The following is a 24,098-nucleotide window of genomic DNA, read 5'->3' as shown; positions in this document are numbered from 1 at the left end:
ACCCCCTTTACACATCATTCCATATTTTCAGAGGGTCAAAAGTAATTGGATAATTCATGGACAAGCAGTTTCATGACCAGGCAAATCCTTTTTCCTTGTTTAGCTGATTCCAAGTGTTGAACTTGCTCTGTGCATCTTTTCATTTGAATTCTCAAGTTAAGATTCAAGAGAAAGAGGTTTCCAGCACTGCACACATAGCTGCTATTTAAACCTCACAAGGACTGTCAGTCATTAATGGTAATTTACATTTGTTAGATAAGCATCATAATCTTTTTGAACATGAATAAAACGATAAGAAAAGACAAGAGAGTTTATCTATCTGCAATTCTTTATTATTTGATTATTGAATGGATATTGAGTGCATGTTGTCACTGTTTTAGATTAATCAGGATGACTGCAAATTATAAACATTACATCAGCCACACAAAAACAATGTTTTCCAGTATTTATAGGATTTTATAGGGACCGGTCATTATACAAAATCTACTGTATACATTGTAGAGTAGAATTGTTGTCTTTCAAATTCCACCAACTAATATTTAAGATTTGAAAGGACCTCATTTATTTCATTCATTGCATTTTCCCAGGAAAGTCTCTTGGAGGCATTTCTAAACACCTGCCAGTCCACAGTAATCAGTTCAATTAGTTGTACATAACCAAGTACTGGTAAAAAATCCAAACTGTCACCCTCAGATGAGAGCAAACTGAGGGTACCAACAAGAATAAAGCCCTTGCTCCAAACTCAACACCTTCGATCTTGACTAAAATTTGGATCTGCCCAATTAATACGTCAAATGACTTCAGGAGAAAAGTTTAATTGTATGGTCAGACGAGACAAAGATTGAGCTATTTTGGCACAGTCACAAATACACATCAAAACTGATTTTGGAATCAATAAATTAGGCTAACAATAAACTTCTGAAACAGCCTTCCCAAAGCCCTGACCTCAACCCTACTGAACATTTGTGGACTGTGCATAAAATCCATTCGTGCCAGGAACCCAACTAATTAAAATGAACTCTACCAATTCTGCCAAGAAGAGTGATCAAATATTAAACCACAATTATACAGAAGCTTGTTTATGGCTGCTAAAAGCATCTGGTTGAGGTGCAACTTGCTAAAGGACCAAATAGTAGTCGGGGTGTGTGTATGCGGATTGGAGAAAAATAAAAGTACTTTGAAACGTGGGCACCAAATTCTTGTTTTCTGACTCCAATGACTCCATCTGGGAAAATGAACAGTTCTAAGAAATAATTAAAAGCCCAGAATTATCATGGCATTCATGTCCATGATGAGTGTGAATGATTTGTGACCACAAATGTATTTTATGTTGTAACATAAAACAGAAAAATGATTTGTTAAAGTAGTCCTCATCTTTAAAAACATATCCTTTTTAAAACAACTTTTATATTAAATTCTGAAGCACTCTGCTGTTTTCCAAAAGTTTACGTGTGTTATACATTTTAGCATTTCATATTACGAGTATCAACAGTTGGTAAAAGAAAACCATAAGAATGTGGTACGTGGTTTCTGAAACCTACTTAAAAAAAATAGTCATTTTATAATAACCAGTATGGTACTGTGTATTGTTCAATGTTGTGCTTAAACAATGGTGTATTTTACATAAACATCAAAGTAAAAACAAATTTCATGATATGCAGAAGTCAAATGGATGAAGTGAAATGTTCCTTGAACATTAATTCATAGAGCACTCTGGACCAGACATGAATTCGCCTCAGTAAATAACACTGATTTATTCAGTTCTTGGTGATATTGTATTGTTATAGCAAACTTTAGATGCTGGCGTGGAGGAAAGAAGCATGTTTAGTCGATCTACAGGCAGAGTGTTGTGGGGGCTGTGAATTCAAGAATGGTCCTCTTTTTTTAGAGGATTAATGCACTTCCATCCTGGTGAGAGAGATCACTCACAACCCTGCAACACATGATGGGATATCAGTGGCCTGAATGCGCTTTCATATTTCATTAACAGGCACCATAAAGATTAAGAAACTGAATGTCAGACTGTGATGTCTCTTTTTTAGCTGAATTAATCTATTTAAGAGCCTTTCATCTTCAACCAGATAGCAAAATAGGCAACTAGTAAGGAGAAAATGCTCTGATTGCTGTCTGCAAGGACATTTGCACTATAAGCAAAGTGAAAAATGATTAAAATATCCCAGGCTGCTGTAGCAGAGTCTGTAAAAGAATAAATAGTCATATTTGCTCTGTGCATCACTTGCTCTGCAGGAGTGTTTGCATTAAAACTAACTGGATTAACATGAATGGATGGATATGTTTAATTCTGAACTCAAAATTAAAACAAATCACATTTGAATTGAGTGACAGAGAAATTCATGTGGTTACAGAAGTAGCCAAGCCCAAAGTTTCTGCTGTTGTGTATGGAACTGTATATTATTAAACAGCACAATAAACTAATGCTGATCTCCCAAAGTCCATTAGGAGGTACTTGTTATTTCATATGTTTATTTTGTAATGTGACAATCATTTTAGAAATACAACTGCAGACACAACGGGGAGCAGAACAGGTGCAATGGCTACCACTGCTCAAGACACACAAAATACACAGACACTCACAAACATCTATGTACCTGCGAGAAACCACAAGGACAGAATGCATGTAATTATTGCATGCTCAGTTTATTTGGACTTGTTCTCAATTTGAGGCACATCAATCTTTTCCCCGGTGATTAACTGCCAAATGCCGCCTCTGTAGTTCTCATTTCCCAGTGCGTACAGGAGGGCATTGAAGGTGGGAGTAGTCTTAGCCAGGATAGGCGCGATCTGCAGAGACAGGACCCAAATATTATGGTCAATTAGATTTTTCTTAGCAGAAATATTAGGAAATAATTTGTGTTGTTTATTCATGTTTTGGACTCTACATGGCGCTTTGCATGTCTTCTGTAACAAAGGGCAGAATTCTTTAAATTCAAGGAACAAATGTTTTATATTAAATATGTACATTTGAACTACATGCAAAAACAAGCAGCTAAGCTAAGCTGTATTTCTTTAATGCATTACTAAGTGGAGTCAGAAAAACTTTGTGCCAAAGTATGTAATGATAGTTGTTACCATTCTGAGCTTAGGTGAGACAAGGTTTGCATTCTCCACAGCAGCATAGAAAGCCAGGATCCCATAGGGCCCCCAGCAGAACAGCATAGTCTTCAGAGGAGTGTTGGGGTTGAACTGTGGAGGGGAAACAATAGGTAGTGGAGGGAGGATTAATGTGCAAAGGAATGAAAAGTGGGAAAAAGAGAGGATAAGAACAAAAATGATTAGCAAACCACAAAGAGTGAAGGTGAGAAAAAGGCTTTGTGTCATGAGGTTGTCTGCTTGGAGGCAAGTCACATGCCCTGGTGAAAACGAGTTTGTGCTAAGATCATCAATGCTAAGCTACAAAACAAAAACACTGAGTGGGTGAATGAGAGGGCAGGTCTGTGTAATCCAAGGCTGAAAGCAGACATTATTCAGTTCACACATACAAAGCAGCACTGACAAATTTACATATAGTTTTCACAATTCCTATCTATAAGTAGCTTTAGTTTTCTTAACATCGTTTCACTGACACTATATTACCTTAAAAAAAAAGATTTTTGACCTCACAGAACTGAACACTTTTGCTTACTGTGCATACAAATGTCTATTTGTCACTTTTTGGTCATTTAATTGTATAGTAACTTTTTGGGTTACTGTGTGCACAGATTGAGTTTAGATTTACTCTGTTCACAGAGCTCCACAAATGTATGCTACACATAAGGAATGATGAAAAACCGGGGTTTATGTTTGATTTAAAAGTGGGATGAAAAACATATGATTTCATTGTGAAGCACTTTGTGATATTTATCTTGAAGGATGTTTTATAAATAAATATTTACTTACTTATTTAATAGGCTATTATTACACACTCAGTTTGTACTGCCTGGGAAACAGACCGTCCATAGGGAAACCAGACAGTGAGTCCTTAAAGACCCATTGTAAAAGGAAAGTCCGAACACTTTTTTTCTAAAAAATTTAATTTGATAGCTGGGGTCGAGATAAAAAAAAGTGTTAAATTTCAGTAAAACACATTTCTGTATGCACCAAAGCAGCTTTAAAAAATTCTCCATAATGATTTCACACATTTCAAGCAGCACCCAACTAACTGGGCTACCATCACAACCAGCTGCCTCTTATAAAGACATATAAGTTCTTGTTTTGCTCCTGATTTGTGATATAGTAATCTTTTGAAAACAGGTGCCAAGCAATCAGAGTACATTAGTGATTTTCAAATATTTTGTGGGCTTTCATTTTTTGTATGAAAGCAGGTTTAAACTTTAGGCTCTATGAGGACGATGTTGGCAGTGCAATCTAGGTGAACTGCTACCAATTTGGTAGAATTGAATGAACTGACTTTCAAATGGGAACATTACATTAGCTAAACCTCTATAAACAATTTGTTTTTGAGGCCATTTTATCAAATGTGTGTTTGTGAAAGACCGTCCTACACTGAGTGTTAATGTTATCTCAGTAAAATGAGCTTGCTTCTAGGTTCATGAGGTAAATAAAATAGTTTTGTTTATAGAGGATTGTTTAATTTATCCCCAGAGAAAGATGAAGACTCCAAAATGCTCGAAATAAAGAAGTGATAACAATCAGACCAAGTCAGACAAGAATAGACAAAATTCTCTGTGTTTAATGATACTTTATCAAAATAAAGCCATATGCACTGTAGTGCTTTTGCTGGACATTAGCCTGATTTAAGCTTATAAAAATCCCATCCGTCCATCTATTTTCTGTATCACCCCTGACAGTGGGTGAGACACAGAATACACACTAGGCAGGCTGCCAGACAAATTACAGGGCTAACACAGAGCCAGCCATTCATGCTCACATCCACACCTACATCAAATTTAGACTCACCAATTAACTTAACATTCGTCTCTTTGGCCCATGGGAGGAAATCAGAGTACCCAGAGAGAACCCACAAAAGCACAGGGAGAACATGTAAACACTGCACAGTACCACAAAGTCTCTATTATTAAAGCTAAAAAGACGGAAAAAATATTGCTGACTTAAACAGGCTGTACTTTAAATAACAGCAAATATACTAAGCTTACAAAAAACTAAATAAAATTGTCCCAACAGCTATAATGGAACTATAGCTAAGAAACTGTGATCTGTCTGAGCTGTGGAAGAGTACACAAAGTCACTGTCTGTTAAATCCTGATCAGGCACTTACTGCTGTTGTGCCTGGCAGATAAATCTGTGGCTCACAAACTACTGTTTTCTGTCTTTTTCTAATACAAACAAACCAAAAGAAAAAAAAACCCCTCAATGACATACGAGTCCACTTAAAGTCAAAATGTCCAAGTGTTCTAGCACCATGGTGAATCTGTGTGGTGCTGAGACTGTGAAAAGAATCTCCGAACTCCATCCACATATATCGGGGATTCCCTACATACTTATATTTAATCATCTGTAAGTAGCTGAAAAGAAACACTGACATTTGCTTATGCTTGAACCTTTCCAGAAGGGATAATGATCAGCTCTGTAAAACTGATTACACATTTACAAGATGGAGTTTTCTTTTAGATAACCCCAAATTATTTGTGACCATTTTCTCTCCTTAATTTAGGTTGTGTCACATTCCTAGGCGTTGTTCTGCTTCCAAGTTTTAATGCAGACTTTCCCCCTTTTCTAATAATTTGACTGTAAACTGTTTGATTATTACATAATTACTGTTCTCTGGTAGAAATGGACCGATCCAAATATTAGTATCAGTATTGGTCAGATACTGACGTAAATTGGATCGGATATCGGAGAGAAATAAAAAATGTAATCGATCCATTAAATATAAAAAAAGCACCTCACAAAACTTGCGACAAGGCATAACTTGGATCATTAACCGTGGCAGCAGTATGCCTCAGGTGATAGAGCGGCTGTGTGTATAGCCTACCAATCTGGCATTTCATCTCCGAGGAAGTTATCCCAGAGAGAAGTAAAGCAAGTGTGTAAGTTCATCTCTGAATGTTAAGCTTTACAGCCGATATATGGAGCGACTGTCTCTTCTCTCTCCCTCCCTCTCCTGCTGCTACTTCAATCATGAAATCATGAAACTGATCAATGATCAGCTGATCGGCTTTTCTGTCGCGAGTCCATCTCTCTTGCTTGTCTATCGCTCACTTCGCGCCAGAAAGAGGAAACCAGCGGCTGAACAACAGCAGCACGTTTAAGCTTGATAAGCTGTTGTTAGAATTTATTTAATATTACTTTCTACACCAGGATCCTTTTCTACGCAGCTGACGGCTGGTAACTGTGCAGGGGCGGATCTAGCAAAGTTTAGCCAGGGGGGCCGATAGGGCATGAACAGGGAAAGGGGGCACAAAGACATACTTTTCTTTCTTATTCTCATTTAAAATGTCCAGCTTTTAATAAATAATTATCTGAATCTTACAACCAAAGTTTTAATCTGATGTAAAATTTATAGAAGTCCATTACTGTATATAGTAACTATTAAGTCTAATATACCCTAGTAAGCTATAGTACTTTTTCCTTTGGGAAGATACCATCTGTGCAGTCTGCAGTTCTGTTGAAGAAAGATGTTGAATCTATTTAATATTTCTTGAAAAATAATTGATTTCTGTGCATTTTTTCCCCACACTGCATCAAATTAAAGTTGATTACATCAATTAAGCATCATGAGGTGGAGGGTGGGTGGTTCCCTATTTTTATTTTTTTTTTTGCTGGGAGTTTTAGAGCCCTATTAGTTAGGTTGCTTACTCTTTAAAATACCAGAATAGGAAGGATGGAGTAGGTTTAAGTTTATTAGATTGATCAGTATTGCTGAACTATGAAATATTTTGGGTGTAGTGTATTTTTTGCATACAGGTATAACAGAATAGCTTTAGTTTTTGTTTGTTTTTAAACTTGAGTGTGAACTTATACAAAAAGCAGCAAGATATTTAAAAAAACAGTTTTATTGATTAAAAAACACACTATATCAGATTCATATCGGTATCAGCAGATATCCAAATTTATGATATCGGTATTGGACATGAAAAAGTGGTATCGTGCCATCTCTATTCTCTGGTGGAGTACTGGGTGTATCTACTGGGCAGTTTGTGTTTGTAATCAAAGTGTCCCTCCAGCCAGCTCGGATGACTGTAAGTAATGAGCTTATGCAACACAAAGCGGGTCACCTGATTCAACCCCTCCAGAACTCCCCTAATGAACATTGTTCTTCTCACTGCACACCAGTACCCACATTCCCAGCTAAAGCCACTGATCTTCACCCTGTGGTAATGACCTACATATATCCCAGCGTAAATGCTCTTCATTCACACACTGTTTTGTGTCTCTGAATAAAGGCCACATGAGGCTATTGTGCTTATGCTAGGTTGAGGAGAATCCCTCTGATTTCTTTCAGTGGGCAACTTCAAAGCATAGAGAGCCTTTACAAGGACTACATATTTTAGAGGATTTATGCATCTGTTCTTATAAATGTCAGATTCTTTGATTTTGGAGTAATTCCCAAAATTCAGTTAAACTTGTTTGGATTTGTTCTGTATGCGTTTCTTGCTACTCCAAAGTGAATCTGGATATCAGTGCAATCTACAACACCTTTTTCCCCAGCAAAAGACATCTTCTTCTAATCTTATGTTGCTAAAGTTTGTGCATAATTTAATTTACTGAACTTACTCTGGGGTTTCCTGTCTTCTTGAATTTCTGTGCAATGGATTGGTAAGAAGACATGACGACAAACACCTGGATACCCATGTTGAAGATGCTCATTGGAACCAAGTAGGACACGTAGTTTCTATGGACAGAGACACACACAGCAGGTTAAAAAAAGTGAAAATAACATATATTTATCTTGCAAGCACTGTGCAGAAATTATGTTTGTATATGGTACCTGTCTCCCTTGCTGTAGTCCAGTGTGCAGCAAGTCCTGAGGGGCTCGTAGTCGTACTCTCCCCAGCCAATGAGGGGCATGGCGGACCAGAAGGCAGTGAACAGCCACACAAACACAGCCAGAGTGATGGCACTGCTCCACTGCAGCTTTGTCCCTGGGAAGAACAATATTCTTTATGACTAGTCTAAACACCAGCAACACAATGAATGCATACTCAAGTAGGCTACTGATTTTGTTTCTGTTTTAAATGTCACACTGCTGCTAAGAAACAAATGTGCATTCTTAGCTAAACTAATATCTTAACTAGAGCTGCTTGTTTGCAACAGTTATAACAGAGTTAACAACAGTGTAATAAACCCTGCACTAACCAAGGGACATTTGAGTTGAGTCATTTCCTCTTGCCCATGTACCCTGGTAATGATGTTTAAAAATAAGGTGTAGGACTTATTGTTAACACTCAAGCCTTCCAGGTTGCAGTTTTAGTACAGAGGTGTCAGCCTGTGTTATAGCAACTGTTCAGGTTGCTATTTATTTGCATATTGTCTCATTATTTTGTCTGTAGAAAATTTAAAGACAGCAGTGTACTTGGCTGATTTATGTGCACATTTGTGCAACATAGGAGAGGAAAAGTTGACTGCATTTGGTATCATCAGCCAGATATTGACTTACTGGTGCAGTACTGGTGATATCTGTCCCAGGCAACAGCAGCTACAAAGTGGATGCTGGCAAGAGCTGTCATGAAGCCCTGGAAACCATGAGTCTGGCATCCATCAGAGCCATAAGGCCAGTACCTAAAGACAGAGGATGTATTCAAAGTTGACTGACACAAGAAACCCCTTAAGCACCAATTTTAGTAAAATACATAAACAAATCACTAGTATAACATTTAATCCATGAACTGGTGAACACTGAGAGCAACGTGTCTCATTTCCTGATTGCAGTTTGAATATGCTCTGTACTGACCCTCTTCACTGTACAGCCTTAATTGGACCACTCTACATCGATTATACAGCTCTGTACAGATGATTCGTCACAACAGGTGGCCAGCAGTAGCCTATTGTCACCGGCATTATTTTCTCATTACATTTCATCCCACCCACATGCGGATGGACCTCGATGTCCATTATGAAAGGGGTGGTTACATCACTCACCTCAGAAAGCTGGAGAAAGCGGCGATCGTGGCGTTCATGGAGATGCCAATATCAGCCATTGCTAAACTGAATACTAGGAAATTGCTGGGAGTCCTCAGTTCTCTCACTTTGAGGAAAGCAAGCATTGTGACCGCATTTAGAAAGAAGCCCAGCAGACCTTTGGGGAAGGGGAACAAAAAACGCACACAATGCAAATCAGCGCGCACAGCGATGCTTACTGCGAAATAGCTCACACCTCAGGCGAAATTCGTCGCATTCATTTTTATTTTATTTTATTTTGTTTTTAGACCATAAGTAAGCATTATTTTGCAAGTTTACAGAGAAACGGGTCCGTGTCAGTGACCGGGAGGAGACATGTCCTGGCGTAGGTTAATGGCAAACACAGCAGGCAAAGTCCTCGTAGTATTTGGCTGAATTCCAAGACATAACTTACCCTCCACAAGCAGACAAGATCCCAGGGAAAACACATCAAACTCGGAGAAGCCCTCCGGTAAAGGGTACGAAGAAACCATCCTGAAGCCTGGTTTGACACACCAAAGTGCAGCTGTCACAGACTCCTCTCGTTCCGCTTGTTTACGATGCCCCTCGGTGTGACCGACGATAGCCGGCTTTTAAAGGGGCATTTCACGTGAATGCTTGCAGTTTATTATGTAAAGCCTCTCTGTCGCCCCAATCCGCGCAGGAATGTCTTAATGAACGCGGAACGTGACCCTTAATGCGCATTTATTCGCCGCAACAATAAAGCCTTCTATTAATTGCACAACAAGCCTTTGTGTTGTGGTGTCCCGGTGAGGATGCAGGGGCTGCTGAAGTTAAACGACGAGACTCGGGTTTGACCGAGTCCACAGCCGTGTATATACACAGGTTTGCTTCATGGAGGCACAACAAGTGTTTGCAAAACAATGCCCCTGCCAATCAGAACCACACCTGCATTCCCCATGCATCAGTGTTTAGATTTAAAACTGAAAAGCCTAAAAAGTACAACTGAAGCCATAATACTAAAAATACACAGTGATAAATGTCTGTGGGCATTTGCTATTATCTGCATTCATACACATTATTCAAAATTAAGATTAAGATTAAGACTACCGTTTTCACACCAGTGCTTTGCAGCCTGTGTGTGCAATGTGTTGCAATTCAGTAAAGCTATCTTAACCAATTATTTATTGGAAGCACTCTACAGCGGAGCCATGCCAGTGCTGCTGTTCTGTATCTCTGTTTATAATTTTTTGTTCTTGTGTGCAAAGAATCAAAGATTTTGATCAACAGACTGACATCAAGTGGTTAAATCAGCTGTGCAAGGTGCCTAAAATGATAGAGGATAAAAACAAAAACTGGACCAGCATAAAAAACAAACAAACAATATAGCACACAGTGGGTTTGTGTGCTTCAAGACAAAAACTTGTGAACACTAACAGTCAAGTTCAGATTTTTCTTTATTGATCAACATTTGTGGAAATTACATGAAATCATGCTATTGTCCCTAGACTTCTGTGGATTCCTCAGGTTTCAATATAGGGAGAGGGGACAGAGATCTCTCCAAGTCTCATAAGGATCAAGAATCTGGATAAATTCAGATGGTAATGTAAAAAAAACGTGCTACTTACTGAAAAAACTCATAATGATTAACAGTCACGGCAGGGCTCAAATAAACATGCTACATTTGAGGCAAAGAAAAAAAAGCAAACATCACAGTGGATTATGACCATTTCGGAAGTGTTTTTCTGTGGTAATAAATAGGGACGTCTCTGCGCAGCCTATCCGATTCCGGGAGGCAATACGCATCCAGATGAAACGAACGCCAGCCTTTTCGCTAATCCTTGTCTATCCTTTTTTATCTCGGGACTCATAGTAGTCTGATCACTATGGGGCAGCGAAGCGGTGGGACAGCGCCGTACGGATGACATTCCTGTAAATGAAAGAGAAAAAAAATAGTCTGATTGACTTCAGTGGGCGCAAAGTGGGCGCATGTAGGCAAATTGCGTATGCATAAAAGTTGGCCAAAATGTTCCTCGTCCTGCTGCTGGGGCTCTACGTGGCCACGGGTCAACTTTTTTCCCCAGTGAGCGCCTGCCCTTCGCAGTGCAGCTGCTTTTACCACAACCTGAGTGATGGATCAAAGGCGAGGTAAGTTGGATGCCCAAAGTGAAATGAATGTATCTTGTGTGGTATTTTTTGTGTGTTTGTTTCTTTGTTTTGTTTTATTTGTTTTTTTGCACAGTGATGCATTTTGTCATCATATGAGGACAGATGTTTGCACAGAGGTGAACACGTGTACAAAAGATAATTCATGCCGCTCCAATTTTATTTAATGCGGGATTATCTTTCAAAGGCACTTTCAGGCTTTCATCTATGCTTTTTTGTGTTTTGGTAGGACGGGGAATAAGTTTTTTTAAAAAAAATCATTATCCACATAACTTTTGCTGCTTGTGAACTTTTGAATACACATTTGTTGTCATTAATTGTCGATTTAGTTTAAAGTTTTAGTGATTCGTAAACTATGCACAAATGCAATTTGTGAAGTTAACTCAAATATTTTCCGACTTTTAGGAGCGTGATTTGCAATGATCCCGATATATCTCTCGTGCCTGTCGGGTTTCCTATTGACACCTCCAAGCTGCGGATTGAGAAGACATCCATCCAGCAGATACCCAGCGAAGCCTTCAACTACCTCTCCAGTTTGGAATTCTTGTGGATGTCTTTTAACACGCTGTCCGCCTTGAACCCGGACAGTTTCCGGGGGCTTTATAACCTGGAAGAGCTTCGGCTGGACGGGAATGCCCTTACCGCCTTTCCTTGGGAATCTCTCATGGATATGCCCAGCCTCAGACTTCTCGATTTGCACAACAACCAGCTCACTTCCCTGCCCGCGGAGGCCACCACGTACATCAAGAACCTCACCTACTTGGATCTGTCCAGCAACAGTCTGGTGACCCTACCTGCAGAAGTGCTGTCCAATTGGCTGGCTGCAAAGCCTGCACAAGGGCCAGACAGCTCCAAGATGATACTCGGTGAGAGGCAGTGCTCATCCTAACATCAAGTCTCCATTTAAATCCTTTAAAGTGCATTTTAGGTGCATTGTTTTCTTCTGAGCTTAATGAAAGTGTGCTAACTTTTTGCAAAGCAACTTTTTTTTAAATTTTTTTAAAAAGCATCTTAAGCTTACATAAGCAATATATAATTTGACAACAACAGCTGTTTCTGGTGAGTAAAAACATATTGTATAAAAAGTAACATTGGAAAAAAGTAACATCTTGTCTTTAATATGAAGGTAACAATTTCAATAATAATTTCTGAAGCTCTTATAATATTTGATATTTCATCTTTAGATTCCATATTTAATAACTAATATTAACAGGCTGTATATTGACATCTATTACATGCTTTTAGAGTGTAACATAGCAGATTTAAGATGCTTTTGTTTAAAACATTATCTCTTATAATGGGTGGATTTAAGTTACATTTTATTAAAGAAAAGAAAAAAGAAAAACACAGTTCAAATTGTATATATATAAAAATACACACAACTCTATGCACTCTGTTGGTGGAGGTGTTGTGATCAACAACGAGTCTTCTTATAATCTTCTTGTAGGGAGTGTGAAATGACAGCAAAGTTTGATCTTGATCTCTAGTCAATTTTCACCATCATCATCATCATCATCATCATCATCATCATCATCATCATCATCATTGCCATAGTCATGGCCATGATGTAGTTTATGAATTAAATATTAATCCTCTTACAGGATTAACATCCCTACATCCACACCAACCATCTGTAGGCTGGTCTATCACTTCGTCCACAGCTGGACACTTGTCTTCCTCCTGTAGCCTCACTTGTACCCTTGCCCTTAGGTCTCCATGACAACCCCTGGGTGTGTGACTGCCGGCTCTATGACCTGGTCCAGTTCCAGAAGTCTCCGACTCTTTCAGTGGCTTTCATCGACACGAGACTTCGATGTTCAGCTCCGGAGAGCGTGTCGGGGGTCCTGTTCAGCGACGCAGAGCTTCGCCGCTGTCAGCTTCCACGTATCCACACAGCTGTGGCACGAGTAAGGAGCGCTGTTGGAAACAATGTGCTGCTCCGGTGTGGGACCATTGGCGTCCCCATCCCAGACTTGACATGGCGCAGGGCAGATGGACGAGCCCTCAATGGAACAGGTGAGTCAGCAGCTATTTGGATAGATGAGATAAGATGATTTTGTGTGCTCTGTATTGCTGCTGTTAATTAAATAGAGAGCCACGAGTGGAGTTAGTAAGTCTGAGTGACATCTATTGCCAACACAGTGAGTTACGCAACACTGATCATCAATGCAACATTGTGTAATCACCAGCTTGTTGTCTCTTTTCACATTTGTCAAAGGGGACGTCTCCGGTGTCAAATTACTTTATTTTTTTTTAAATCGTTCTTCTGTTGTTATTTTATAACTGTGTTATTCCATCTCTGCCACTACAGTCCAGCAGGAAACCTCAAAGGAAGGAATCACCTGGTCAATCCTCAGTGTACCAGCAGTGTCCTACCGTGATTCAGGTAAATTCATCTGCAAGGCCACTAACTACGCAGGGAATGCAGAGGCTGTCATTTCCCTCGTTGTCTCCAACTCGCCAAAACCAGAGGGGAACCAAACCAACAATGACAAGAAGCCCAAAATCAAAAAACCAAACCAAATGGGCAAAGCTGCCTACCAGGAGAAACTGGTGGCCAGATATGTGGCTCCAACCTCTGCTCCTTCATCCTTGCCGGCCCTGGATCCTGGCCTCCTGCCTGGTGTTGGGCCTGATCCTGGACTATCCAGTTACAGCCTGACTGAAGGAGCCACCCCAGGGCCTGCCACCTCCCCCAACTCAGATGCACTGCTGGATCTGGAAAAGACTAATCTAAGTAACTTGGCAGCTAACGCCTCATCGTTACAGCAGGACCCGGACAGAGTGGTCCGCTCAGTAAAAGTTGTAGGGGACACAGACAATACAATTTCTCTAAACTGGAGAGCCCCTAAAGCCAAAAATACAACAGCATTTAGTGTGCTCTATGCAGTGTTTGGAGAGAGGGACATGAGAAAGATCAATGTTGGAGCTGGGCAGAACCGTGTAACCATCGATGGTTTGGTGCCCAGGACCAAGTACATTGCTTGTGTGTGTGTGAAGGGTCTGATCCCCAAGAAGGAGCAGTGTGTCATATTCTCCACTGATGAAGCAGCTAGTGCTACTGGTACCCAGAAGCTGATTAATGTTATTGTGATCACAGTGGCCTGTATCATTGCAGTCCCGCTCACTGTTATTGTATGCTGCGGGGCGCTGAAGAGACGCATTCAGAAGTACTGGGGAAAGAAATCAAAAGACATCCAAGATTCATATGTTACATTTGAAACACTCTCACCCGGCACAAAGGCCAAAGGGCTCGAGGGTGAGTATTTGAACAGACTGAATCCCGAGGAGTCCAACCGGCTGCTGTCAGCCCGCTCCAGCCTGGACTCCGAGGCCACAGCTAAAATAGAGGGACAGCCTAATGAGTACTTCTGCTGACGTCATGCTCCAGCTCCGGCTCCTGCTCCACGTCATCTTCCCCGCACTCACCCACACTCACGTCACAGTCCAAACCCCAAAACTCGTTCACATGCCCACCGGCACCCTCATCCCCATCTCAACCCACATCCGTATCCCCAGCATTACCCATATTCTTCCCCTCAGCAGCATCCTGACGTCAGTCCCCCTGTAACGCGCTCCCATACACCCCCTCCCATCCCTCCTCGCTGGATAATGCCACCAACTCCACCGCCACAGAGAGCCAACTTCTATCAACGGACTTTTGCACGCTGCACAATAATGGAAATATCAGTTTAAAGAATTTGGGAAACTGCGTAGATCTGGAAAATTTCATGTTTCTTGCAGATGTAGTGAAACTCACTGGACTGTTACACGCATATTCATCCATTAATATTAAACTGCAAGCGCGCTCATGCTTTTATGTCTAAAAGAATGTTTTTTATCACTAAGCCTGTAAGAAGAAAACATGATGCATGAAGTGAAAGAGCACAGCAAACACTAAAGTTTTATTCCACCTCACGTGCACGGCCCAGCGAAGAAACCTCTCCAATCCAATTTAATTTAAAGGGAAGTCAATGGTAGACAATCCATTGTTTATATCATATATGTATGTGTATGATTTGTAAATACTTTATCAGATTATGTACACATATACATATGCAGTTAATTCTGTGCCTCTGTATATATCTGTCATATGTTCTGAGAGAAGATATACACATAGGCATGGTTCATTTCTCTGGTGAATGGAGAGAAGCTGGAGCTGGAGAGAAGTACTGAAGGACTGAACTATGACACAATGTAAATAGGGTGGAGATGGTGCAAAAAGGAAATGTTAAATCATTTATATTCCCCCAATGAGGCACATACTTAAAATCTTTCCATGTGACTATTTTGTGCCACCTAGAGGCATCATTACCCCATTAAAAGTGGATCTGTTCGTTCCAATGATACTTACCTATTTGAATATAGTTAAATAAACTTTTATACTGCATGTACTTGAGTGATATTGTGTGTTCTTATAACTCTACTTCACCTCACAATAATAATCAGTCTCCATACTTTGGTTCTGAGATACTATGGGTCTCTGTAATCTTCACTTACAAAGTTCATTAAAAAATATTTTGTTTATATATCTGCATATTTAATCTCTTGGACAATATCAAACTTTGAACTATTTATAGTTTACTAATCAGAATATAGAGCTATCTAAAAGGCACAGTGGGTCAGACCTAGTGACACTAAGTGTTAATCGTGCGTGTCTTGCCCAAGATTTAAATGTCACTTCTTCCTGCACTGTACGTCAGGGATTAAGCTTAATAGGCTTCTCTGGTCTGCCGCACTCGGCATGTCTGGAGCACGAATGTAGCCCTCAAATTCAGGATCTTTTTTTTTTTTGTGGACTATGGACATAATTTGTTACCTGCTTGTTATAGCTTTAATAAACATTCAGGCTTGTGAAACTTTTTCTCAGTGTTTACGCGGGTGCAGCTGTGTAGAAGACCGACATGGAAGGTAAGAACTGGTTTCAAGTAGTTCAGTCCTCCTGGCGATTTCTGTTTTATTTATATGTCTGTGGGTGTATACGAGTCAGTGATACAGAATATAGTTATAATACATAGTTATATAGTTATTTGCCTCCAGAAGGTAACATTTGTTTTTTGACGGATCCTAGCAGTCAGTCAGATATTACAATAAATAATAACATCATCATATAAACTCTTTCTTTTAATCTTAGGTCATTAATATGTATGGAGGAGAGAGCATTTGGGGCTATACCACAAGACCTTCCACATGAGTTGACAAAAATACGAATTGAAAAGTCTCAGTTTACTGAAATACCCAGAGGGGCTTTCTCAAAAACGTTGACATTGGAGAACTTGTGGTTGAACTTTAATGAAATCACACTGATAAACTCAAAGGGTCTGGAGGGTTTGAGGAACTTAACCGAGCTCCGTTTGCAAGGCAATAAGCTACGTTCAGTACCATGGACAGCATTCGAGGACACGCCGGCTCTCAAGATCCTGGATCTGAAGCACAACCAGCTGGACGTCCTACCGGAGCATGCGTTAAGGTTTTTGCCAGGTCTGACTTACTTAGACTTATCCTTCAATCGTCTTACGGTGATATCGAAGGAGGTCTTCCAAAACTGGCCTCTCTACCAAAAATTACAGAACATGGAGGAGCGGGAGGCGACAACATCTGGGCCAAACGTCGTCCTGGCACTCCACGACAATGCCTGGCTCTGCGATTGTCGCCTAAAGGGCTTCGTGGAGTTCATAAGGTCTCTGAGCCCTCCGATTATATTGATGAACTCCTACTTGACTTGCTCAGGGCCGGACTTTAGGGCGGGCAAGTTCTTCCATGAGATAGAGCTACAGGCATGCATGAAGCCCGAAGTCAGCACCCAATCAGCCAACATCAGCCTGCCACAGGGTGCCAACGTCACCCTGCAATGTATCGCCAAAGCAAGGCCTGACCCTTCAGTGTGGTGGACATATGGTCTGAAGATAATCAGAGGATTTCATGGTAAGAGTGTGGTGACCATAGTGTGTAATAAACTACTGCACATCTGATACTTAAACACACATTTCAATGGTGGTGCAGCAAACCTTTATTAAGATCAAGAGGATTAAAACTCAATGTATGCACATGGTGATGTAAGCACCACCAATCTCCCAATCTGCACAACACTGTCAGTGTTGATTAAGAGTCTACACTGCTGTCCATCTTGTTTGGCCACCTTGTAATTAAATAAACCGGCATGTCATTAGACTTAACTTGCTGAGAGGAGTGCTTACTGCAGATCAATCAAACAACATGCAAACTCATAATAATCACACTACTGCCCCCATTGCTATTCCACCACTATTTCTGCTGCTGACATTCATCTGTCTTAGCTCATAAGAAATATTCTCAAACATTATAACAATATTGAGCCATGCAAGTATAATAACTACAGTCTACAATGTGAGATCACAGGAGAATAATTATTATTTTAAACCTTCGATTTTGTGGATGAAGCAAAACAAACCATCCTCTATTTTGACTTGAGAACAACAAAATTGTTCAAGTTGCAAAATTCTTGGGATTTGTTATAGATGGAAATATAGTGCAGGTTACAGTAAATTGAACTTTTTAGCTCCTATCAGGGTAATGATCACTTCAGCTTAGGTTTGCACAATATATAATGAACATTAGTTGTTATTTTACTGTTTAACTGTTTAAAACAAAAAACAGACAATGTGTATCTATGACTGTCTAATAAAGTACAGGACTCTTTAATTCTATGTATGTTTGTGGAAGATCAGTTGCAGGACACTTTTGTTTAGTCTTTTTATTTAATTTTATTTGATGTTCTTTAATTTTTAAAAATATTTTACTCTGTAAGCTTGTTGTTCCCATAAAATAACAGCCCTAATGTCATCCCAGAATCTCAAGAAAGAGTGGATGATGACACCATCAGATCCCTCCTGGTGATCCCCTCTGTCCATGCAGCTGATCATGGTGTCTACACTTGCATCGCTGTCAACTTCATTGGAAACTCCTCCGTCAGCATCTTTCTAGAGGTGCGCTCTGCAGGAAGCTCCCAGTCTTCACTCCTCCCAGCTGTACCGCGGGCTGGTGATGAAAATGTCTACATCGACATCCGCATCGCCAAGCAAACAATACGGGGTATCTCCATTGAGTGGTTCGCTGCCCTAGAACGTCCCACTGAAACCTGGTTCACGATCCACTTTGGTCGTGCAGATGCTGATAAAAAAGAAATAATCTACATTGGACCTGGGATTAATTCTTACTCCATCTCGGACCTGATGCCTGCAACTAAATATGAAATTTGTGTAACCCTCAAGAATCACGCACCACGCCCAGAACAGTGCATCATCTTTGTAACAGGAAGTGACATCACTGAGATGGAACAGAGGGAGAAGCTGATACATATAGTAGTGATAGTTTTAGCCATGGTGCTGGCAGTGCCTGTAGGCATGTATGCATGCACCACTGACACCAGGTTGGCCTGTTTGGATGGTATAATGGAGAGCTGGAAGAACCGAAGGAGAGACAGAGGCTCAGCAGGAGGCATGGAAAGGGAGAGGCAGGGTACCTTCGACAGTCTGCAGGCCACCAGTGATGAGGGCCTGGTTAATAAAGGTTCCAGTGAAGACAGGAAGGTGAGGAGGAGGTCAGAGGACAGACTGAATAAGGCCAAAGCTGACCACAGCAGACTCACAGCTGAACTATATTAAAAAACCCTCAGTTAAAACAACAACAGAAAACATGGCAGTGACATTGTTATAGAACAATGTCTTACTTTCTATTTTTGGAATAAATAATAGAAATACTAGCTCTACTATACTGTGAAAAAGTCTTGAGCCACCCGTTATTTCTCGATATTTGGCTTGTTTTTTGAATGTTTTTTTTTTTTGTGTGTTAAGCCACCTAACACTGACCTGAATCAGACATACATAATAAAGACACTTGTGCCTACACATAACAAACAACTTAGTAACAAACCTATTTTAAATTCTATCTTTAGGCACTTTGTTTCGAACAGCCTGTTGCAAAAACAGATCATTTCCCCCCATTTCTTTAGTCTATGAAAAAAGCCAAAGCTAACACAGTTGGATAGACATAAAAAATATGTTTGCTTCAACAAGGTGAGTTTCAAAGTGCTATTAGTTGAAAACGTCTAGGCATGCTGTGCAGTATATGCTTTAAAAGAAAAGAAAAGACCTGACACATGCCCTGAGTGAGGCATTGGGCCCTTCAGTCGATCAGTCGATGGATCAGCAGATCTAGAGCCCAGACCTCAAATTTTTGAAGAGAACAGAGAACAGAACAAAAGGCAGCCAACATCCAAAGAAGACTGCTAAATTAAATTACAAGAAAGCTTGTCTCATAGAGTTAAAGATGCGTTGAAAAGTATAGGTTTTTATTGACTTTAAAGCTTGTTAGAACTCTACAAACTCTGTTTTTGTCTTATATACTATAATTCTAAAAATTTGGGCACGTTTTAAAAGAATTGTTGCACTTTTTTCCCTTTATCCTAGCAAAACATGCAGAAATGAGGAGTGGCTCAAGATCCAGTGCTGTTAGGCTTATATTACTACAATATTCAGGGGAATGATCATATTTTCTGCCTTGCTTTAAATCTCATCTCTTCCTCTGTTCTAGGCCGAGGAGGTTGTTGCAAAGATGTGAACGATGGCCGTTATGTCAAGGATTTGCACCAGGGTAGAGGCTGTGCTGAAGTTGATTTTTTTCAGACTGAAGTATAATGCATCTCTCTTGTTATCACAATGCAGCATTTTTAACTATCAGTAATAATTCATTTTATAAATATTTGAAACAGAAAAGAAAAAGCCTTTGCCATTGATTTCAATCAGAACGATATCAAATGACTTTCTAAAGAAGACTTTTTTCCAGCTTCTCCAATGATGGATATTAGCTTCTTTATCAACTATTATGTGTTAGCACTTAAGCATTATTCTATGGATTTACATGCGTGTTAATTTTACCTCATTTTCTTCTTGTCATGTCAAAAGTGTAAGTTAGGATGGATTTTTAATTAGAAAAACAGATGGTTATTATATGAAAAAACCTCACACCTTGTAAATAGAAAATGTTCTAGTTACATTTTTTGTGTGGTAGTGCATATATACCTCAACATGTTTCATGTGTGCAGACTAAAGTGGTTGTTTTACTACATTTTCTATAAATTCTACAAAGGTTTTACATAAAGCAAGCACATATGCAGAATTAGTGTCAGTTACTATAGATTCTTACAAATACCCAGCAGAAAATATATTTTGCTTTAAAACATACTGTCTGTTGTCAGTGTCTGTTTAGCCCTTTTTATAGCTCTGCTAAAGCAGGATTATAAGGGGAAAATCTCAAAGTAGGGAGAAAACCTTTGAGTCTGGTTTTATGTAGTTTGCGGCTACCAGAAAACACAAGTTTATTTGAATCTCATTGTTTTATTATTTAAGTTGTGTGTTCCATATTTGAAGATAGGCATAGCCTTAAAGATCAAATTGCAAAAATTGCGCTTGATTGCATCTGAGTGAAATTCATTCATAGGATTAGGTTATGCAGAGAGGAAGTTTCCTTTTTGTGGATAATGTGCTGAAAGGCATTCAGTTTAGTTTTATTCATTGATTTCTTTAAATCCTATCTCAGTCACTGTACATGTACGTCACAGTTCCCGTTTTTTTTCTGCGTACACACGCAACACAGCAGCGATGTATCACACATGATCTGCACTGACCAACCCGCACAGATGGCACATCAGATATCCTTTGGCCAATGGCATTGTTCATTTGACATAATACCCAAACACTGGCATCCTCTCCAATATCCCCTCCTGCCGTCACTTTATGATCAGATCACACAAACCCTCTCCTCCAACTCCATGTGTTGTCCCCTGTGACGCAAGAAGATCAGTTCATCTCTGACGGGGTTTGCGTGTATTCACTTAAGATCAGGGTTTTAAATGACTGGCTGAGATTGGCAGCTCTCATTTTCTGGAGCACAGATACATCTGCTTTCTTTCTTGTTCTGATGTCTTTATATGATTTGTGGATGGGGGATTGATGCTGCTTTTTGTTGTAATCCTTTTCCACTGCCCATGACACAATGCAATGTAGAATTCTATAAACACACAATTTCAGCTACTTCAGCACAGAACAGCACAAGATTTTATCTTATTTTTTCCCCACTTGCCCTAATGTTGCCTAAAGCAGTGCATTATTATTACTGACCTCCGCAGTAGCAACATAAATAAAAGAAACGTTAACCCTCTACACAAAAGCCTTTTTTTCTTTTTAGTAAGGAAAACTCACATTTTATTTACCTTTTAAAACTTTTGTTGCTGCAAACATATTGTGGGTGCTTTGAACCTTTCATGCTTTCTTTCACTCTAAAGCATCAATGCTCTTTGCAACTTTCCACTCTGTAATCCTCTGTCAAATAGCCCAGTAATCCTGGCTGCCTCTTACATGTCATAATGCATGATCATTTGGGCTTTTCCTCATATTCCCCCATTTCACTCCAGAGCATTAACAGCTTGCAACATTGGAAAAAAAACGGGGGAAAAAATGTGAGTTTGGATCCTCAAAAAACTTTAAACTTTAAGTGTCCTGACCTGCAACAAAAGTGAAACCGTTTTTGTATGTGGATTTTCTTTTATTATAGTTTTGTCTCCATCGTACTGGAGGCATAAGCACGTCAAATGTGTCAGGTGAGGCTGCAAAATGTTCAGTTTCAGTCACACACATCTTGCCGGTTCAAACTAGATCAGGGCAGATGGACTTTGCGTTTTAGGCCACTATGCAATATTGTGCAAAGATGAACAAGTTGTTTTTTTGGATTAGAGAGGGTAATCTGCAAATTTCATGTTTTATGTAACTCTGAAATAGTGTGCATGTTTGCCTGATGTCTACACAAATACCCAGAGATTGGTTTAGTGTAACTTCATAATTAGTAGTGCTGACATTGACATTGAATCTGAGCAGAGCAAAAGGGCTTGTATCAGCATAATAAAGTATATTACATATTTGCAGAGTACAAATACTTTGTTACTGCACTTAAGTAGAATTTATCTGAGTAGTTTTTTAATGGAAACGTTTTTACTTTCAGCCCTACGTTTTAAACAAATATCTGCACTTTCTACTTCTAACATTTTAACTTGTTACTTTTGATTTAACATTTGAGGGGACTTATAATTTCATGTCATTGTGGGCCTTCAAACATCAAACTCATTTGAGCCTAAGCAGTAACACATTAAAGGCAATCCTGTGTATTAATCACCAGGAGATGCTGGGTAAAAAGAGATGAAAGATGCAAAAAAAACTGTGTGCCACAGTTTGGGGTTAAAGTGAGTCAGTGATTTTTTTTAAAAATTGTTTGTTTTCTGGGCGTTTTGGTGTCGGAACGACTGCAGGTGTCCACAGGTAAGCTGTGGTAGCGGTACTTCAGCATCTAGCTAGCCCTACAGAAGAAGAGTGACCATAAAGGGAGTTATATTTCGTGGCAGGTAATTTCAAATGCAGCATTTCCACCAGCTTAACAAACATCAGCAAACATACAAACTGTTTGTGTGTGACATTATTAATTTTTATATTATGCAAAATAAAATGAGGTGGGCTGACGGTGTTACTTAAAGGTTGCATGAAAATAGTCTGCAGTTTAGTCCAGGATAAACTGGTTAGTTTCCTGTACTGTGATGGATTTAAAGTGTGTGTGACTGGTGCACAGTGAGTGTGGTGCTCATGGTCAAGTTAAGTTACATAAAGAGTACTAGAGATTAATATGAACTTTAGCTGATAATGCCTAGATTCATTCATCAAATTCTATCTGCATACCAGCTGCATAGGGTGTAATATAAAGACAGCATAAACAGTGTACTGTCAGTGTAGACGATGGAAATGAGCCAGGACAACTCATGAAACACCTGCTCACATCTGGTTGAATTCAGTTGTGTACATCCTCAAAGAGCAGCAGGTCAGCTAATCACAGCCTGTACATTGAGAAAATCTACTGAAGCACTCAGAAATTATTGTGAGTTGTGATTCTTTTTCCTCATACTGAGCCGTTACAGCTGATTTTAGGGTTCCCCCACCTGCTGAATCCCACTTTAAACTCTGACTGTGTTCATTTGATCATCATGTGATTAACAGAAAATAGAGCTATTTTTTATTATTTTCCTTTTTTTTCCTGCTCATGTTCAGCTTAACGGATTCAAGCAGAGTATGTTTATTAGAATTAATATTTAGACTGAAATAAAGTTTGTATTCATATCTACTAATTTAATTTAATTATTACATGAATAAGGCACGAGGTCCAGTTAGCTTTCCATAAAAACAGGTCTAGGAGTTACTTTCTAACTTTGAGTATATTTCTGAGGCAGTACTTTTTTTTTTTTACTTTTAATTGAGTATAGAAGTTGAATCAGTACTTCAACTTTTACTGGAGTATTTTTCAACACTAGTGTCTGTACTAGTGTCTGCACAGGATGTCTGTGCTTTTGCCACCTCTGCATATTTGCAGAACATCTGGTTTAATAAAAAAAAAACAAAAAAACAAAAAAACAGCGCATGTGTAATATTGTTGTGTAAGGCCTTCTTCAAGCATCTCATTTTAATTCCTGTTGTTCATATTTTCATCGTGCTCCAAGACTATTAGTGCTCGAACTATGGCAATATCACAACAAATGCTGCAACATGAACATTTGCAAAGTTGAGAATAGCATTTTGAAGTATTTTTAAACACCTTCTTTGTGTTTCACCTCAGGGACAGTAGTTTAAGCAGCTTCTACTGTTACCAGAAAGTGGCAGTAGAGTACGGTTTGCAAGCTCATTAAGACGGCATTTGTCTTAAATTAATGACATCAAAGCTGTGTTTAAGTTTGTGTCAGTGCCTTCAAGGCTACTTTGGACAGGCACACCCGGTAGTGATGATACATGTCACATTAACTATGTTGCAGTCTGGATGCCTGA

General features: G+C 39.5%; 3 protein-coding genes across 3 annotated transcripts; 2 read left to right on the top strand and 1 right to left on the bottom strand.

Annotated features, from left to right (window-relative positions):
• Positions 1–445: 445 nt before the first annotated feature.
• rgra (retinal G protein coupled receptor a) lies at positions 446–9,851 on the bottom strand. Its single transcript, XM_085427561.1, has 7 exons — positions 9,494–9,851; positions 9,061–9,217; positions 8,579–8,700; positions 7,910–8,063; positions 7,696–7,813; positions 3,091–3,204; positions 446–2,802 (listed from the first exon to the last, which is right to left on the bottom strand). The coding sequence occupies exons 1-7, from the start codon at positions 9,570–9,572 to the stop codon at positions 2,659–2,661; spliced, it is 888 nt and encodes a 295-aa protein (XP_085283687.1). The 5' UTR covers positions 9,573–9,851; the 3' UTR covers positions 446–2,658.
• A 1,013-nt stretch (positions 9,852–10,864) lies between these two features.
• On the top strand, positions 10,865–15,588 carry lrit1a (leucine-rich repeat, immunoglobulin-like and transmembrane domains 1a). Its single transcript, XM_085427606.1, has 4 exons — positions 10,865–11,187; positions 11,611–12,071; positions 12,916–13,221; positions 13,517–15,588. The coding sequence occupies exons 1-4, from the start codon at positions 11,066–11,068 to the stop codon at positions 14,581–14,583; spliced, it is 1,956 nt and encodes a 651-aa protein (XP_085283732.1). The 5' UTR covers positions 10,865–11,065; the 3' UTR covers positions 14,584–15,588.
• A 418-nt stretch (positions 15,589–16,006) lies between these two features.
• Positions 16,007–18,848, top strand: lrit2 (leucine-rich repeat, immunoglobulin-like and transmembrane domains 2). The gene is made up of 3 exons (XM_085428434.1): positions 16,007–16,116; positions 16,340–17,130; positions 18,034–18,848. Exons 1-3 carry the CDS (start codon positions 16,007–16,009, stop codon positions 18,846–18,848), a joined length of 1,716 nt encoding a protein of 571 aa, XP_085284560.1.
• Positions 18,849–24,098: the final 5,250 nt, after the last annotated feature.

Source organism: Rhamphochromis longiceps, linkage group LG13, assembly GCF_057381845.1.
Source record: "Rhamphochromis longiceps isolate RC_006_pf linkage group LG13, R_longiceps_female_GT1.1, whole genome shotgun sequence".
Lineage (NCBI taxonomy): Eukaryota > Metazoa > Chordata > Actinopteri > Cichliformes > Cichlidae > Rhamphochromis > Rhamphochromis longiceps.
This window is presented reverse-complemented; position numbering and strand designations above follow the sequence as displayed.

What these genes read in the sequence shown, in the direction of transcription:
- rgra (XM_085427561.1), bottom strand. Translation starts at nt 9,572, where the DNA reads ATGGTTTCTTCGTACCCTTTACCGGAGGGCTTCTCCGAGTTTGATGTG. An exon ending in ATCTTGTCTGCTTGTGGAGG is followed by an intron (nt 9,218 to 9,493) that starts GTAAGTTATGTC and finishes CCTTCCCCAAAG; the next exon opens with GTCTGCTGGGCTTCTTTCTA. An exon ending in AGAAGACAGGAAACCCCAGA is followed by an intron (nt 3,205 to 7,695) that starts GTAAGTTCAGTA and finishes TCCCCTCCACAG; the next exon opens with TTCAACCCCAACACTCCTCT.
- lrit1a (XM_085427606.1), top strand. Translation starts at nt 11,066, where the DNA reads ATGTTCCTCGTCCTGCTGCTGGGGCTCTACGTGGCCACGGGTCAACTT. An exon ending in AGTGATGGATCAAAGGCGAG is followed by an intron (nt 11,188 to 11,610) that starts GTAAGTTGGATG and finishes TCCGACTTTTAG; the next exon opens with GAGCGTGATTTGCAATGATC. An exon ending in CAGCTCCAAGATGATACTCG is followed by an intron (nt 12,072 to 12,915) that starts GTGAGAGGCAGT and finishes CCTTGCCCTTAG; the next exon opens with GTCTCCATGACAACCCCTGG.
- lrit2 (XM_085428434.1), top strand. Translation starts at nt 16,007, where the DNA reads ATGGACATAATTTGTTACCTGCTTGTTATAGCTTTAATAAACATTCAG. An exon ending in GTAGAAGACCGACATGGAAG is followed by an intron (nt 16,117 to 16,339) that starts GTAAGAACTGGT and finishes TTTTAATCTTAG; the next exon opens with GTCATTAATATGTATGGAGG. An exon ending in GATAATCAGAGGATTTCATG is followed by an intron (nt 17,131 to 18,033) that starts GTAAGAGTGTGG and finishes ATGTCATCCCAG; the next exon opens with AATCTCAAGAAAGAGTGGAT.